This window comes from Macaca nemestrina, chromosome 20 (genome assembly GCF_043159975.1).
Source record: "Macaca nemestrina isolate mMacNem1 chromosome 20, mMacNem.hap1, whole genome shotgun sequence".
In the NCBI taxonomy this organism is placed as follows: Eukaryota; Metazoa; Chordata; class Mammalia; order Primates; family Cercopithecidae; genus Macaca; species Macaca nemestrina.
In genome coordinates this window covers 51,554,606-51,572,130 of record NC_092144.1, presented here as the reverse complement: position 1 = coordinate 51,572,130, position 17,525 = coordinate 51,554,606, and the positions used below count along the sequence as shown (strand labels likewise).

Sequence of the window (17,525 nt, the reverse complement as noted above, 5' to 3'; positions counted from 1 at the left end):
GCCCAAGATAGAAATGTTAGGGGTCAGTAAGGCTTGTAAAACTGTTGCCATTTGGGGTGGAGTTGCATCTTTGCAGCTATTATGTTTCCATAGATGGGCAAGGGAGACTGAGAGCAAGGGACTTTCTCATCCCTCTGGGACTGGAGAGAGAAGATGGCTGGGTGAGGTGGCGGGAACTGCACTCTGAGGAGGGAGCCTGGGACATTATAGAGGCAAGTCCGGAACACAGCAGCCACCCAGGTGGCCAGTGCAGGCGCTCCAGGAGCCTCTGTGCAGAAGAAAAGGAAATGCACTCCAGGGGAATTTGAATCTGGGTATTAAATGATATGAGATCTCTGCTAGCCTCAGTTCATCAGAGGGGGTCTGCCAACTGGGAAGAATCTGCCTGAAAATGAAGCCAATGCAGAGGAAAGCAGAGTCAAGATGCAGAGAGACTCCTGATGGCATTGTGTGAGTACCTGGATCCAGCCAGTCCTGAAGGCAGACCCCAGACCCTCAGTTCTTAGAGTCAATACATTTCCTTGTCTTCTGTTTTTTTTTTCTTTTTTTTTTTTTTTTTTTTTTTTTGAGACGGAGTCTCGCTGTGTCTCCCAGGCTGGAGTGCAGTGGCGTGATCTCAGCTCACTGCAAGCTCCGCCTCCCGGGTTCACGCCATTCTCCCGCCTCAGCCTCCCAAGTAGCTGAGACTACAGGCGCCCGCCACCACGCCCGGCTAGTTTTTTGTATTTTTAGTAGAGACGGGGTTTCACCATGTTAGCCAGGATAGTCTCGATCTCCTGACCTCGTGATCCACCCGCCTCGGCCTCCCAAAGTGCTGGGATTACAGGCTTGAGCCACCGCGCCCGGCCTTTTTTTTTTCTTTCTTTCTTTTTTTTTTTTTTGGAGACAGAACCTGCAGCCTCCACCTCCTGGGCTCAAGCAATCCTCCCACTTCCACCTCCCAAGTAGCTGGGACCACAGATGTGCACCACCATGCCAGGCTAATTTTTAAATTTTTTTCAGAGATGGGGTCTCACTATGTGGCCCAGACTGGTCTTGAACTCCTGGGCTCAAGTGATCCTCCCGCCTCAGCCTCCCAAAGTTCTGGGATTACAGGCATGAGCAACCATGCCCAGCCCATTTTCTTTTTTCAGTGCAGCTACCATGAGATAGATTTTCTGGCATGTGCCACCTTTAGCTGTGACTACTTGTAATGGAGACTGTCTCCCAACCAGTCTGAGAGTCCCCCAGAGGCTCATATCTGGGTCCCCAGCATCACCGCCCAGGTCCTATAACTGAATGGGGCTCAGGAACAGTCTGTCAAGCTGCCCTTGATCCCAAAACCACTGATTCAGAACCATGTTGTCAGTCCTGCCCGAGCCTGGCTACCTCATCCCAGCCCTGACCTCTACAAGGTGTAAGGCCCTTGGCCTATCACTCGCTTCTGCAGCCGCACCTGGTACTTGTAGCAGTCTCGACGGTCACTGGGGGAGCTGCCCTGGCATGTGCCTGTCTCTGTGTTGTTCTGACACGGACAGCCCGTCCCATCCTGCTCGTTACATGTGTCCGCGTGGCCGTTACACTGGCATCTGGGGAAGAAGTTGAGGGTTACGGAGCCCCCATGGCCTGCAGCGGTCCAGGATGGACACCCTCTATGTGAGCTCAACTCTGTGCAACAGGCCAGAAGAGGAAACTGAGGTTCACAGAGGTCAAGCTGTTTGCCCAAGGCCACAAAGCAGTTAAATTGCCATTGGGATTGGAACCCAAGTTGCACAGACTCCAGCACTCACTGAACACCCAGAAAGAAGGAGATGGAAAGGGGAGGTTGTTCCAAGGCCTCTGCCCTCAGCCGTCCCATCTTGTTCTCGATCGGGCCGCTCTGTGGCCTGCACTTCAGCACTAGCCTTGGAGGTAGGCAGTGGCATCACATTCCAGTTCCTTCCCTACCCCGAACTTAGCCTGGGCGCTCCCTGGGGATGTCATCCTCTCCTGACTAGGGGCGGAGGACTAAGGAGGGGGTCTGGCTCTAGAGTTTCTCCCAGTGAGAAGGGCCGGATCTCCGGCACCCCCGTTCCTCTTACTTAGTGCACTTCCCGTCCAGGAGGAAGTAGCCCTGCAGGCAGCTCTCGCATTTCTCCCCATAGCTGTTATTCTGGCAGTTCACACACATGGCCTCGTCTTCACTAGGACCCTCTGTCACCCAGTTTTCAATCTGGCCAAGGAAGGACAGTGTGATCACAGAAAGGCATGGACCAGCCCACTCCTTCCCTCAGACCCAGGAGTCCAGGCTCCCACCCTCTCCTCCCTCAGACCCAGGAGTCCAGGCCCCAGCCCTTCTTCCCTCAGACCCAGGAGTCCAAGACTCCAGCCTCTATGCTCAGACCCAGGAATCCAGGCCTCCAGCCCCTCCTCCCTCAGACCCAAGGGTCCAGGTCTCCAGCCCCCTCCTCCCTCAGACCCAAGGGTCCAAGTCTCCAGCCCCCTCCTCCCTCAGACCCAGGAGCTCCCCAGCCCCTCCTCCCTCAGACCCAGGCATCTGACCCCACTCTCTTTCACCTCCTCTGGGTCCAGTGAGTACTTCTGTGGCTCTCCCTTGGCCATTTCGAACTCCTTCTTGGAGATGCAGACGTGGCTATTTCCACGACAGAAGGTGTGGCAAGGCCGGCAGGTCCCGCCCCCAACAGCTGAACCCACAAACAGCGGGAGGCACTGTTCACAGTGGCTGCCCTGAGAACCAAGGACAGGGTGGTCAGAGAGACTGGAGAGTCACCTGGGGTAGGAGGGCGTGAGGGGCACAGGGGCTGGTTCTGAGAGCCCATGGGAGGGCAGCAGAGGCTCGGCTACCTGGTTTGGACAATCCCAGCCTCCTTGGGATTTAGCCCCTGCCTTCCCTTGCACACCTGCAGCCCAAAGTCCTGAGCTCAAAAGCCCTTCCCTCCATTATCTCAAATCCTCCTCCACGTGCCTGTCTTCCTGGCCCAGCTCCTACTCCGTCCAGGGCAGATCCTCTGGGATCCAAACCCAGGCAGCGTCCCCCAAGTCTCCACACATCTCCCTGGGACAAGGCTCTGGCTTATCTATTCCTGGCTTATCAGGGCTCAGAATGAGATGTGAGCTGCCTGAGTGTGGGAAGAAGGCAAGCAAGGGCCTAGGTCCCAGGGTCAGGGGTCTGAGGCCCCAGAAGGCCCACCTTGGTGTGGTTGCGGCAGAGCAGGCAGTGGTCGCGCGCCCCAACACCAGCACATTCACTGTGGCGGTTGCAGCGGCATTCTGTGGAGCAGTTGCGGCCCACAAAGCCAAAGTGGCAGCGGCAGTGGTCGGGCTCCACGCATGAGCCGTTCACGCAGCCCTGGGCGCACACAGGGCGGCACAGCCCTGTCACGCTGCAGGGGCAAAGTGGGGGTCAGGGCAGGTGGCCACCCTCCCCATGGCTCCATGGCCTAGCGCCCAACCCACTACCCCACCCTCTTCTCAACTGGCTGCTCATCCCTGCTCTGTCCCATTGCTATCTCCTCTTCAGGATCTAGCCCACCACCCGCTCCAGGTGTAGCCCACAACCCCTCTCCTCTTTTGAGGGTACCCTATTCTTTTTTTGATTTTTTTGTAGAGATGGGGTCTCCCTATGGGCTGGTCTCAAACTCCTGGCCTTAAGTGATCCACCTGCCTTGGCCTCCCAAAGTGCTGGTATTACAGGCATGAGTCACTGTGCCTGGCCACTGGGGTACCCTATGAAACTCATTCTTCCCTGCTCAGTCTCACCACACTTGCCCTTCCGGGATCAATCCCACTGCCTTCATGCCTCAAGCTTTCTTTTCTTCCATCCTGCTTGGCTCTAGGCCTCATCCATTACTGCTCCCACAGACTCTCCCACCCTAGCCTGTCTGGCCCCGCGCCACCTGCAGCCTCACTTGTCCATGGTGTAGCCTGTCTTGCAGCTGCACTCATAGCCATGGGGCTGGTCGTGGCAATTCTGCGTCTCGTTGCAGTCGTGGTGCCCGTTTGCACACTCGTCCTCGGGGGGGCAAGACAGGAAGGCCCAGGAGGCCCCCGGACGCCCACACGTCAGCCCTAGCACCAGGGATATAGCATTTTACCTGGACCTCTGTACCACCTGCCCCAGCCGCCTAGGCCCTCCCTCCTGCTTCCTCTGAGTCCCACCTCTGGGTCTGGCCCAGTACCCCCATGTTCACTGTATCAGACACCAGCCAAGGGCCAATCCCTCTCCCCCATGTCCAAAGCCCTCTCACCATCACGGGGGCCGCTGAGTCCACCCTCCATGCAGCGGCCGCCTCCATCCTGCCCCCCCCAGGCACACCAGCCACAATGGGGGCGCCGCAGGCACGAGGCACACTGGGTTGCCTGAGCACAGCCCAGGGAGCAGCTCTCAGGTCCCCGGAGCAGCCGCCCACAGCCTCCGGCCATACATCGCAGTGGCAGGTAGGAAGGGCTCAGACACTGTATGGGGAGGGGAGGGGGATGGGGATGCAGGGAAGAGAGAGGTGGGGAAATAAGGTTAAACAAACACATTCTGGGTATCTTCCCAGACCACACCCTCTTTGAGGTCTCGCCCCTCCCTGGCCACAGACAGGTAGAGCAAAGTGGACACTAACTGGGGTCTTCAGGTTTTCCCTCTCAAGCATTTGTAACTACACCCCAAGGCTGGAAGTCGGGCTAGGGAGGATCTTGAAACTGGAAGGTTGCCTGGCCGCAGTGGCTCACACCTGTAATCCCAATACTTTGCGAGGCTACAGTGGAAGGATCACTTGAGCCCAAGAGTTCCAGACCAGCCTGGGCAGCACAGTGAGACACCATCTCTACAAAAAATAAAAAATTAGCTGGGCATGGTGGCACACACCTATAGACCCAGCTACTTGGGGGGCTGAGGTGGAAGGATTTTGTGGGCCCGGGTGGTTGAGGCTGCAATGAGTCGTGACTGCACCACTGCACTCCAGCCTGGACAACAGAGTAAGACCCTGTCTCAAAAAAAGAAAATAAACTGGAAGATCACGTAGACTTGGGTAGAAGGGATTGTTTAGATAAGCAAATGATGATCAAAGAAAGAGGACGCAGACAGACAGGAAAAGAGCAGGCTGCAGAAAGAGACAGAGATGAGAACCACGTGCCCCAAAGACAGATGGAAAGGCAGCTGTCCAGGCTCTGTCTCCAGTTCCTCATGAGGCCCTGCTGTACTTTCTACCCTGGGTTCCAACAGGTACCACTGTATTGGTGGAGGGAGTTCCCCTCCTCACTAAGAGCGCTTCTGTTTCTTCCAGGTAAAGGAACAATGGCAACGATCCAAGAAACAGATAGAAAAGAGTATCAGGAGTGGGGCTGCAAACCAGTTTCTTAGAAAAATGTAATCCCAGCACTTTGGGAGGCCAAGGCGGGTGGATCACGAGGTCAGGAGATCGAGACCACCCTGGCTAACACGGTGAAACCCCGTCTCTACTAAAAATAGAAAAAATTAGCCGGGTGTGGTGGCGGGTGCCTGTAGTCCCGGCTACACAGGAGGCTGAGGCAGGAGAATGGCGTGAACCCGGGAGGCAGAGCTTGCAGTGAGCCGAGATCGTGTCACTGCACTCCAGCCTGGGCGACACAGCGAGACTCGTCTCAAAAAAAAAAGAAAAAGAAAAAGAAAAAGAAGAAAAAATGTGGCTGCTGAGGCAAAAACAAAAAAAAGGCTTCTCCCACCCCACACTGAGAAGCTGATGAGTCCTTGGTTAGGGGGTGGGTAGCAACTCACAAGCCATATTTATATGTCAGGACCCCAAAAATGTGCACAATGAGATTCAGGCTCTTGGGAACTTACCTCAGTGTATAATACAGGCATTTTATTTATTGCTTGGGCCATAAGTGAAGTATAAGAGGAAAGAGATTAATCTGGGCTGGCTGCCTGAAAGCACTTAAGAAAAGGCAAAGCAACCATGGAATCCTAAAATAGAAAACCCTGACTGCTGTGGCTGGAGCTCTGAGCCCACTGAGGGGCCTGCAAAGAGCTGAGACTTGCTGAACTGCCAGAGGCAAATTCTCTGCTGGGCTGGGCTTCCAGATCTAAATTTAGGACACTTGTTGGCAGATGGTGGGACAATCTGGGAGGGGTAGAGCACCCTGAATCCTCAGTCCTGGACAGCACTTTCTGCTGTGATCTCCCTAGTGACCAAATGCAAAGATGCCCAACACCATACACTGCATTTCCTGAGTTCATGGAAAAGGTGTATGAACATAAGTTCTGAGAGCAGGACTCTAGCTCGTCTGCTGACATTCCCCCCAGCCTAGCAAAGTGCCCAGCAGAAAGAAGGTGCTCAATGATAAATTCGCTGAAGAGAGGGAGGGTGGATGGGAGGAAGGAGGCAGACCAGAGAAGGGTGTCTTCGCTGCCTGCCCCAGACTCACAGGCCAAAGTCATTAAAAAGAACAATGCTGGGCCAGGCGGTGGCTCACACCTGTAATCCCAGCACTTTGGGAAGCCAAGGCAGGTGGATCAAAAGGCCAGGAGTTCGAGCCCAGCCTGGCCAATATGGTGACACCCGGTCTCTACTAAAAATACAAAAATTAGCCGGGTGTAGTGGCATGCGTCTGTAGTCCCAGCTACTCAGGAGGCTGAGGCAGGAGAATCACTCGAACTCAGGAGGTGGAGACTGCAGTGAGCTGAGATCGCACCATTGCACTACAGCCTAGGCGATAGAGCGAGACTCCGTTTCCAAAAAAAGAAAAAAAGAGGCCGGGCGCGGTGGCTCAAGCCTGTAATCCCAGCACTCTGGGAGGCCGAGACAGGTGGATCACGAGGTCAGGAGATCGAGACTATCCTGGCTAACACGGTGAAACCCCGTCTCTACTAAAAAAAATACAAAAAACTAGCCGGGCGATGTGGCGGACACCTGTAGTCCCAGCTACTCGGGAGGCTGAGGCAGGAGAATGGCGTGAACCCGGGAGGCGGAGCTTGCAGTGAGCTGAGATCCGGCCACTGCACTCCAGCCTGGGCGGCACAGCGAGACTCCGTCTCAAAAAAAAAAAAAAAAAAAAAAAAAAAGAAAAAAGAACAATGCTGGAAGGTTAGAATCAGGCAGCCCTTGAGCCAAATCACAACAGGTCTCACCTGTTATGTTTGATTTGTGTGGTGGAATCTAAGCCAACACTTCTTTTTTTTTTTTTTTTTAGACAGAGTTTTACTCTGTCACCGAGGCTGGAGTGCAGTGGCACAATCTCAGCTCACTGCAACCTCTGCCACCCAAGTTCAAGCGACTCTCCTGCCTCAGCCTCCCGAGTAGCTGGGATTACAGGCATGTGCCACCGCGCCTGGCTAATTTCTGTATTTTTAGTAGAGACAGGGTTTCACCATATTGGTCAGGCTGGTCTTGAACTCCTGACCTCATGATCCACCCACCTTGGCCTCCCAAAGTGCTGGGATTACAGGCGTGAGCCACAGCGCCCAGACTAATTTTTTTTGTTTTGTTTTCTTTTGTTTTAGAGATGGGGTCTCGCTCTGTCACCTAGGCTGGAGTGCAATGCCATAATCATGGCTCACTGCAGCCTCAACCTCCCAGGCACAAGTGATCCTCCCACCTCAGCCTCCCAAGTAGCTGGGACTACAGACACACACCACCATACCTGGCTAATTTTTTTTTTTTTGTAGAGATGAGGGTTTTGCTATGTTGCCCAGGCAGATCTCGAACTCCTGGCCTCAAGCAATCAATCTGTCTCAGCTTCTTGAAGTGTTGAGATTATAGGCCTGAGCCACCACACCCAGCTAAGCCAGCACTTTAAAGCTATGAGGTTTCATAGAAGGTCTGGCAAAAGTCCCCTCTCACATTCACATACACCATCAACACTATGCTCGTCTGGCCCCTGTGAGCAGGCTGTGCTCTCCAATTCACTGGCCCCACCTCATCCCCTTGCCTCCCTCCTGGCCACTCCCCAATCTCCTTAGCCATCCCAGCTCTTCAGGCATGTGAGAACCTGGCAGGCACCAAGAGGCTGGGGGAACAGTGCATGCCCACAGGACTGTGGGTATGCCTTCTGGTTCCTGGAGCTCCCACAAAGATAAATGATGGAAATTTCAATAATATCTGGGGAGTACCCATACCACCAGTAGAACCCCAGGCTTGGAGACAAGAGGCCCCTGCTTTACCACAGACCAAAATCACAGGAGCTTCTGCCCTTCTGGCCACATCGAGAGCCCCCATGGGGAGTTCCCGCAGCCACCCTCTTGGTGTGTCCCACACAATGGAGACTGGGAACCCTCCCAGTGGCAGGACTTGGGTCAGCCAGATTGGCCCTCTCACCACTGCTCATTACAATAACAATGATCATGATCATTAACCATTTTTTAGTCCTTCCTGAATGGCAGGCATTGCTCTATGCTCTAAGTAAATTATCCCCCACTTAAATGGTACAACCTCCCTAGGGGACAGGATCTAGTGAAATGATTCCCATTTTAGCTAACTCTCCCTGAGGTCTCGGAGAGGGGAAGTCACTCATCCAAAGTCAAACAGCCAGGAAGTGGCCAAGCTGGAGTCAAACCCAGACCCCACTGACTTCACAGCCTGAGCTTTTGATCACAAGGCAAACTACCTCCCGGTGAGAGCTAATGTACCACTCCCAGGCAGGGCTCCTAGCACTGGATGCCAAGGTCTGTGGGATTCTTGGTCCTCCACACCCTGCCCTCCTGGTCTCGGATTTCCATGAAGCATTGTTGGTTTCTTTAGTCCACCTCTCAAAATGGCAAGTGTCCCACATCCCTGCACTGTTGTCTACTAGTGTCTGGGTGGCTGGACTGATCACTTAGTTCATGGGTTGTGGGATGGTGAGTAGTTTTGCCTCCAGTGGGTCTTGCACAATCGAAGTATGAATGAGGAGTGGACTCTGGCTGAGTGACAGTGCTTCCACATGGGACAGTGGGAGGTGAATGTGTCTTGTCTCCCACTGGGGGGCAGTGGGGTGGGGTGCGAATGCCTTTGTCTGCCACCGCAACAGTTTAATCATGTCAGGCGGAAGCATCTTTGGAATGGACTTTCTGGAAACAAGAGAGCATGCGCTGGGCAGTCCAAGGGGTGGACTGTCACGGGTACACACATGCCTGCCTAGGCCACACCCACCTTCAGGAATGATCTCTCCACCCCACAGCCTAGAAGAGGCCTAGATCTGACCTGCCACATTTGAACGGCATGCTCCTAGCCCTCCCTGGCCACATCCCACTACACCAAGGCTGGACATGTAGCTCGTGCACTAAGTCAGAGTTTCTCCTCGAGAATGTGAGCTAACCGACAAACACAGAGATGAACGTGGTCTCTGGAATTAGAAGGCATCTATACTGGGAGTCAAGGCCACCATCTGAGGCCATGTGTGTTGACATCAGGCCGAGAGAAAGCAGACAATGGAGAAGTGCAGAGAACAGCTGAGAAGATTATGGGTCATGTGGCCTGAGAGCGGCAGAGCATCAACACTTCCTACTCTCAGAGTCCATCAAATACCCCCACTTCCTTATAACAAAACCAGCTCGAGGGAGTGTCTCTTTCTTACAACCAAAAGTTCCATCGGTAGAGAGAGAAAGAGAGGAGGGAAACAAAAAATGTTTGGGAGGTTGAAGAGGAAAGTATTAAGAGTCGTGGATGTGAACCTATGAATTATATCAACAAAATTAACAATAAAAATTAAATTTAAAAATGTTTAAAGTCATGGAAAGGATGAGGAGACCATGATACCATGGACAAGAGTTGGAGAGGCAGAGGCTGGGGGCTGGGAAAGTGGAAACACACAGAAGCATGGCTGGAGGACACAGCAGGGACCCTCACAAGGCAACGAGGGAGGAAAGAGATGGTGGCACCAGAAGGAAGCAGGACTGTGGCTAGAGCCAGGGAGATGGAAGGAGGAGGGTGGAGGAGATGGTGGAAGAAAGGTCCCTGCCAGGGCAGAGAGGAGGGAGACCTGCCCGGGCCCTTGCCTGGCATGGTCCTGGCTGGGTACAGTACCTGCTGCAGGCTGCTGCTCCAGACACAGTGCTGCCAGCCCCCATCCGCTCCCTTAGAGTCCAGGCAGGAGGTGCAGTTGGGTAGGAGGTGACAAGGGGTGGGGCAGGGCAGTGGGGGTGATGATTCCACCGGCATGGGGGACACATTCAGCAGAGAGTGGCTGAAACAGGTCCAGTCATAGGTGGGCTGCACGGACAGGATGCGGCGGGTCTCCCCTGGGGGTGGGGCATGGGGATTAGAACCTCAGACCCAGGAGATCACAAGCTCAGCCCCTCCTCCCTCAGACCCAGGAGCTCAGGCCCAGCCCCTCCTCCCTCAGACCCAGGAATCAAGGCCCAGTCCCTCCTCCCTCAGACCCAGGAGTCCAGGCCCCCAGCCCCTCCTCCGTCAGACCCAGGAATCAAGGCCCAGTCCCTCCTCCCTCAGACCCAGGAGTCCAGGCCCCCAGCCCCTCCTCCGTCAGACCCAGGAATCAAGGCCCAGTCCCTCCTCCCTCAGACCCAGGAGTCCAGGCCCCCAGCCCCTCCTCCGTCAGACCCAGGAATCAAGGCCCAGTCCCTCCTCCCTCAGACCCAGGAATCCAGGCCCCCAGCCCCTCCTCCGTCAGACCCAGGAATCAAGGCCCAGTCCCTCCTCCCTCAGACTTAGGAGTCCAGGCCCCCAGCCCCTCCTCCCTCAGACCCAGGAGTCCAGGCCCCAAGACTCCCCTCTCAGGAACTGGGCCCACTGCTCACCCGTCCTCTTGAACTGCCGTGTCCACATGCATTTGCCCTCCCGCGTGCACTGCTCGCAGTCGGCAGCCCCGCACGCAGCCTCGGAGCAGTTCCCTGCCCAGAAGACCTCTCGCTGGTTGATCCGACAGTCATTCTCAGAGGTGCAGGACCCATTGCGTCCAATGCAAGCACCCTCGGGGCAGTTGGTACACCACTTACAGCGGGGAGCGGATGCCTGGTGAGGGAAGACAGGCTGGATGGGGCCCTCAGCACCCCTCCTGAGCCAGCTGAGAGCTCGGTGGTTCCTGAGACCCTGGGGTGGGTGGGACAGTTGACCAGAGTGGAGACCAGGACCTCCCTGCCCTACACCTGCCGCTTCTCATCCCCGTCTCCCCCACCACTCACCTCTCCATCTCCAGGTTGCAGGGTCCGAGGATGGCGGGCCAGGCACTCACTGCAGGTCCGGAGACGTCGACATTCCTCTGGGGAGCGAGGCATTGGGGAGCAGGGGGAGCCCCCACAGCCCAGTCTAAAGGGAATGAGGCCTGGCTCACTCACATCCATCCAGACCCCCTCCTTCTGCCTCCCAGACACTGTCCTGCAGGTCCCCAACCCTGCATCCCAAGCAGGACACAGCACAGGCCTCCTAGGCCTGGCTCTCCCTACCCCGACTTGGTAATAGATGGTCCCACATCCACCTGTCACCCAGACCGCAGATGCTGGACCACACCACAGGTCCTCCCACCCATGCAGCCACCGAAGACTTCTGCCTCCTCGATTTCTCTCTGACCATCCCCTCCTCCCCATTCCTGCAGCCCCTTGCCCAACCTGGTCCCCACCTGCAGCCTCTCGTTACTCTACCCCTCACAACAGCTCCAGGGATCTCACTGCCTAGGTCCATCCCTGCCCTGTCCTGCTCCGGCCTTCTTCCATGGCTCCCTGCCCTGCACAGTGAGGGTCCACAATCCCTTACCCCAAAGCCCAAGAGGTACACACATTTCAGACTGTTCTGGATTTTAGAAGAGCAGTGGGTGTACCCACTGTTACACAACACCTCCAGTAGGGTCTGGGGGAAGGAGCACCCCGTAATCAAACCATTAACATTCTTGTAGTAACTGACAACACACCCACTGGGCGAATAAGGCTCACTATTAGCCTCACGTCAGTGAGGGTGACTGGCAGCCAGGTGAGTCTGTGCTAAGCTTAGGAAAGCATTTTCAGTGTCCAGGATGTCTGGATTCCCGGAACCGCAGCTGAGGAGTCTGCGGAGCTGGATGGAGCCAGTGCCTCTGCCAGGCATGGGAAGCCCTGTCTGAGCTGACCCCCTCCGGCTTCCAGTCTCAGCCTCACTTCTGAATCACTGATGGTCTCCACTCTACCGTTCTTTTATGGCCCAGCTCAGACTCAGCTCCTCCAGCAAGTATTCTTGCATGAGACCCCAGTCCCAGGCAGGTGTCCCCACTCAGAGCTCCCCCGGCCACCCTGCCTGCGGTGATTCACCCCTTTCCTGAACCAGACAGTGTACTCCTGAGGCCTCTATCCTGGTGTGGCCTAGCACAGGACCCCCTTCAGAGGGCTCCACTCCCCACTGCCTGCCATGGTCGCCATGGTTACCTGTGGGCCTGATCCCCGGACAAGCAGGCCCCATGGCACCAGGTGCAGGCCCCAGACTGGTTACAAGCTTCGGGTGAGGACAGCAGGCGGCAGGGGTCAGGGGGCAGGGTCAGTGCCAGCAGGCGGCCCAGGGCCACTCCCCCGAAACCCCCGGAGATGTACAGGCGGCCCCCGACTGCTGCCACAGCATGGGCCACAGACTCCTCCACTGGGGGTCCCACAGAGGCTGGGCCTAAGGAAAGATGGGGTATTCAGACAAAGAGAGAGCAGGAGACTCCAGGAAGAGACCCACACCATGATGCCAGTCAGAGAAGGATGCAGGGAGAGAGGAGAAACACAGGGTCAAAGGAGAGCAGAAACAAGACCAAATGTGGTGACTCACACCTCTGATCCCAACACTTTGGGAGGCTGAGGCGAGAGGACTGCTTGAGCCCAGGAGTTCAAGACCAGCCTGGGCAACATAGAAAGACCTCGTCTCTATAAACAATAAAAAATTAGTGGGGCATGGTGGTATGCACCTGTGGCCCCAGCTACTTGGAAGGCTAAAGTAGAAGGATCACTTGAGCCCAGGAGGTTGAGGCTGCAGTGCACTGCACTCCAGCCTGGGCAACAGAACAAGACCATGTCTCAAAAAAAAAAAAAAAAGAGCAGAAACAGAGGAAATACATGAGGAGAGACAGCAAGCAAAAAAAAAAAAAAAGGGAGAGCGACTGCGCCAGGCCACCAATGCATTTTTTTTTTTTTTTTTTTTTTTTGAGATGGAGTCTCACTCTGTCGTCCAGGCTGGAGGGCAGTGGTGTAATCTCGGCTCACTGCAAGCTCTGCCTCCCGGGTTCACGCCATTCTCCTGCCTCAGTCTCCTGAGTAGCTGGGACTACAGGTGACTGTACCTGGCCCCACCAATGCATTTTTAAGATGGTTAATTTTGACCGGGCACGTGGCTCATGCCTGTAATCCTAGCACTTTGGGAGGCCAAGGCAGATGGATCATGAAGTCAGGAGATCGAGACCATCCTGGCCAATATGGTGAAACCCCGTCTCTACTAAAAACACAAAAAATTAGCCGGGCGTGGAGGCAGGCGCCTGTAGTCCCAGCTCCTCAGGAGGCTGAGGCAGGAGAATGGCGTGAACCCAGGAGGCGGAGCTTGCAGTGAGCCGAGATCGCACCACTGCCCTCCAGCCTGGGCGACAGAGTGAGACTCCATCTCAAAAAAAAAAAAAAAAAAAGATGGTTAATTTTAGTTATGCGACTTTCACCTCAATTGTTTTAAATCCTCAAAAACAAAATTGAGAGAGAGAGACATGAAGTAGTGGAAAAGACAGATTAAGAGAAAAAGGGAATTAAATCCCAGCACTTTGGGAGGCTGGGGCAGGTAGACTGCTTGGGCCCAGGAGTTCAAGAACAGCCTGGGCAACACAGTAAAAACGTGTCTCTACCAAAAAAAAAAAAATTATTCAGGCCTGGTGGCGTGCTGTAGTCTCAGCTACTCGGGAGGCTGAGGAGGGAGGATTGCTTGCTTGAGCCTGGAAGGCAGATGCTACAGTGAGCCAACATAGCATCACTGCACTCCAGCCTGGGCACAGAGTGAGACCCTGTCTCTAACAAAAACAGAAAAAGAGACAAAGGATCAGAGAGAGAAGCAAAAAGGAAAGAAGACAGACGCAGAAGCACACTCACAACAGTCACTCACAACATTGAAATAAAAAGGCAAGTGACAGGCATGCTTCTAACCTATGAACAGCAAAGACTGGCAGGAAACACCCCCATGTCTAATAGTGGTTGTCTCTAGAGAGGGGGATTATGGGTGTTTTTTTCCTTCCTATTTTACAAATTATATACAGTGAACATTGTTACTTTTACAGTCAGAATAAAAAATAAACTTCTCTAAGAAAAAAAAAAGGAAGGAGGGCATCTCCTGGTGTTTAGATAACATAGAAGGAAGGGAGCTCTGCCAGTGGGTCTACAGGGGCCCAGTGACTCCTGAGGAGTGGGAGTCCCAGGACGGGTATGGGGCTCCTCCTCAATGTCCCTCAGCCTCCTGGGAGCCACAATGGGGACTTACGGGTGAGGTCGGGCAGAAGCCAGGCATTGCAGTTGACTTGGTAGAGCAGAACGTCGCTGCTGAACTCGTCAGGGTCCGAGCGCCCCCCAAGAACCACCATGGTGTCCCCTAACAGGGCTGAGGCATGGAAAAGCCGGGGACGGGGCTGTTGGGGAGATGGGGTAGGGGGGCGGGCAGGACAGCTGTCAGAGCTGTCCTCTGCTCCCTCTCAGCCCTCCAGTCACCCCTGCACTTCTCTACCTGCCCCCCGCAGCCCACCCAATCCTAACTCTCATCAAATCTCACCTCCTTCAGGTGAGGTGAGATTTCCTCCAGGAAACCTCCTGTGCCGGCAAGAGCAGCCCACAGAACCATCTCCTTCCTGAGTTCCCGGAACCCCCATGACCCAGGCTGCTCCCTAGGAACTTAGCCCAGACCCCTTGAGATGAGCCACCCACATTCCTCACACAATCTCCCTAGAGACAGTGGGGGCGTCCTGGGGGTGAGGCTCAAGTCTCTTGCTTCTAGCCCCTTGCCCCCAAGACGGGCTTGGAAACGTGTAGACTGAAACCACCAGCCTCTCTAACCAGTGCAGACAGGGCTCCCTGCCCTCCTACACACATTCTCCTTGGCCTTGAAGGCAGAAAGAGCAGGGAGCCTCGGTCCTGCTTTGTATGAGTGGAAAAACCCAGGACGGGGAAGGGGCCTGCCAGGGCCACACCAAGTCAGGACAGAGCTGGGCAGAGCTCATGCTTCTGACCTCCCGGCCTCAGGTTCTCTCCTCCAAATCAGGGATGGAAGCAGGGGAGATGTGGGGTTATCAGCTTAGTTAGGGAACGCAGAAAGGAGGGGAAGCAGGAATCCGGGATGGAGCCAGTCCCTGGGGCGCTGGGAAAGAGGGCCCCTCCCTCCTGCCCCATACATCCATGGGTCTGGGCCTCTTTTCCTGACCTTTGCCCCCTGAGAAGGGGCCAGCAGGCTCCAGGTGCGGTCAGGACAGTGCAGGGAGTAGAGCTCGGGGGATGGGGCTGCCAGCTCCACATGGAATCGGAACCCCCCAAACACATAGAGGGAGTCGGTGGCCTCATGGTAGACGGCGGAGTGACCGTAGAGACCTGGTGAGGGGCAGGGTGACAGGCTGGGGGAGGGGCTGACAACACCACTGATCCCAGTGACCTCCCGGTCCCCCTGTTCAGTGACCACTGAGGCTGGAGGCCTGGGAGCCTCTCTCCACCCATCCCTCTCACTTGGGTTCGAACAGACAATCACTAGAGACTCTGGGAAAGAGAAGGGAGTCCTCAACTGGCAGGAAGTTCTACCAGGCTCTCGGGAGGGAGACAGGGCATCCAGAATGTCTAGGGGACAGCGATCAAAGAAAGGAAGTGAGATTGAGGAAGAAACCCTGAGGAGCAGGGAGCTCAGAGCCTGGGGGCGGGGGACGGTGGCCACATGTGGCCAGGAGTGGGCAGTTAATTATGGAGTCTGGGAAGGACAGACAGAGAACGTCAACATTCAAGAGGGGGTCCTGAGAATCTGCGTATGGGCAGGAAAGAGAGGGAAACAGGTGGCCACAGAGCACAGGAGTGGACGGAGAGCCCACAGGAAGCCTGGATGCCCGGGAGGTCCATGGGAGCTGTCCCCTCCCGGTCCCCAGCCCCACCTGTGGGGGGTGTCCCGCTCTGGGCTCCTGACACCCAGGTGCCGGTCGCCAGCTGGTACTCAAGCAGCTGCTGGTTGAAGCCATTTTCCGGGGAATAACCGCCCACCAGGAGCAGAGATAGGCCTCGGCGGGCAGTAAGGGTGTGACCAGCAACGGCTGGCAGCTCCACGGTCTGGGGGGCCTGAGGGATGGAGGGCCAAGGTCACCAATGGGGCTAGAGGTCAGGGGTCACCTTGTGGGTAGAAGCGATCCTCAGCCCCCCAGAGTCCTCCCTGAAGCACTAAGGAAGGAGTGACCCCCCAGGGGCCAGTCAGACCAGCCTGCGTCCTGGCAGGTACACAGTGAGCCCCTTGGCATTTCCACCTGCCCAAGCCTGGTGTGGCTTTGGGAAGTGTGGCTTTGGGAAGCCCTTGCTCCCCTGGCCTCTCTCTGCTGCTGAGTGAAGCTGTGTCCCAGCCCAGGACTGGCTCGAGACAACAGTGTGCCCCAGGATGGCTGAGGAAATTCAAGTCCAGGGCTTCTGTTTCCTCTGGGGGTGAAGCTGGCAGGAGCTACCACAGCTGTCTCTGTCAGGGCCCAGCAGAAGGGCTGGGGAGTGGGCTGGGGAGAGTTGCTCACCTTCTCCTGCCGCCATTGCAGGGTGGTGAGGTTGAGGACCCAGAAATCACGGGTGACACCCCCAGCGGTGAGTCCCCCCAGCAGATACATGGCACCACGGCCAGCAGGCACATATGCAGCTGCATGGAAGGAGCGGGGCGATGGGCCTGGGCCCCCATCCTCAGCTCCCGCCAGCATCTGTGTCCACCGCCGCTCACTCACTGAGTACCTGGGGCCAGGGTGCAAAAAAGCAGCCTCATTATAATCATCTCAGCATCTTTCAAGGTGACCCTGCCTGACAGATGTCCCTGCATCCCGTGGGGTGACCTTCCTATGACAATCCTCTCACCATTCCCTGGGGTAGCATCACCTAAATAAGTACTCTGGTCCCCAAGTGTCCCCGGGTGAGCCTCCTGTGACAACTGTCCCAGTATCCTTTGAGCTGTCCTTTACTTTAGAGGCTTTTCTGCACTCCTCTGAGGTGACTCTTAGCATCCCGAGGTGACCTGCTCTCATTCGTGAATCCCATCTGCCTAGGGCAGTCCTCACCTGTACAGGTTTCCCAGCAGCCCCTGGGGCAGGCCCAGGCCCCCAAACATCCACAAGGTGGCATCAGGTCCCTCCACCATGGTGTGGCCCAGGCGGTGCAGGAAGCGGCTGGCAGTGTCCTACGGGTGGGTGAGGACGTCAGGGATCAGGCTAGGGTCAGGACAAAGTGCCAGGCCTGGGTGTAGGGTGTAGGGGTGGTACCAGGAGTGGAGGTGGGAGAACGACCTGGGGGCAACCATCCCTAGACAGTGGGTACCCGCAACTCACGGCTGAGAGGCGGCTGTCCATGAGGGTCTCCCAGACCAGCTGCCCACCATCCAACTTGGTGGCGCAGTCAGGACCCCCGAAGCCTTCGGCACAGATGCACACACCCAGGCTCTGGGGGATGACAAGGGACTCAGGGG

The 17,525-nt window shown here is 55.8% G+C and overlaps 1 protein-coding gene across 2 annotated transcripts in view; it reads right to left on the bottom strand.

The window, feature by feature from the left end:
- The window catches only part of LOC105495259 (multiple EGF like domains 8), a 52,917-nt gene that overhangs the window by 6,333 nt on the left and 29,059 nt on the right, over positions 1-17,525 (bottom strand). The window contains exons 25-40 of one of the 2 annotated variants that reach the window (XM_011764541.3): positions 17,389-17,499; positions 17,122-17,240; positions 16,594-16,801; positions 15,976-16,156; positions 15,267-15,430; positions 14,337-14,481; positions 12,275-12,506; positions 11,066-11,189; positions 10,682-10,895; positions 9,948-10,162; positions 4,227-4,434; positions 3,888-4,047; positions 3,170-3,362; positions 2,536-2,706; positions 2,061-2,191; positions 1,436-1,568 (exon numbers count right to left, since the gene is read on the bottom strand). In XM_011764541.3, the coding sequence (XP_011762843.2) occupies positions 1,436-1,568; positions 2,061-2,191; positions 2,536-2,706; positions 3,170-3,362; positions 3,888-4,047; positions 4,227-4,434; positions 9,948-10,162; positions 10,682-10,895; positions 11,066-11,189; positions 12,275-12,506; positions 14,337-14,481; positions 15,267-15,430; positions 15,976-16,156; positions 16,594-16,801; positions 17,122-17,240; positions 17,389-17,499 (2,709 nt within the window). The remainder of the gene's footprint in view (positions 1-1,435; positions 1,569-2,060; positions 2,192-2,535; positions 2,707-3,169; positions 3,363-3,887; positions 4,048-4,226; positions 4,435-9,947; positions 10,163-10,681; positions 10,896-11,065; positions 11,190-12,274; positions 12,507-14,336; positions 14,482-15,266; positions 15,431-15,975; positions 16,157-16,593; positions 16,802-17,121; positions 17,241-17,388; positions 17,500-17,525) is intronic. The other variant, XM_011764542.2, reaches the window with a different exon arrangement.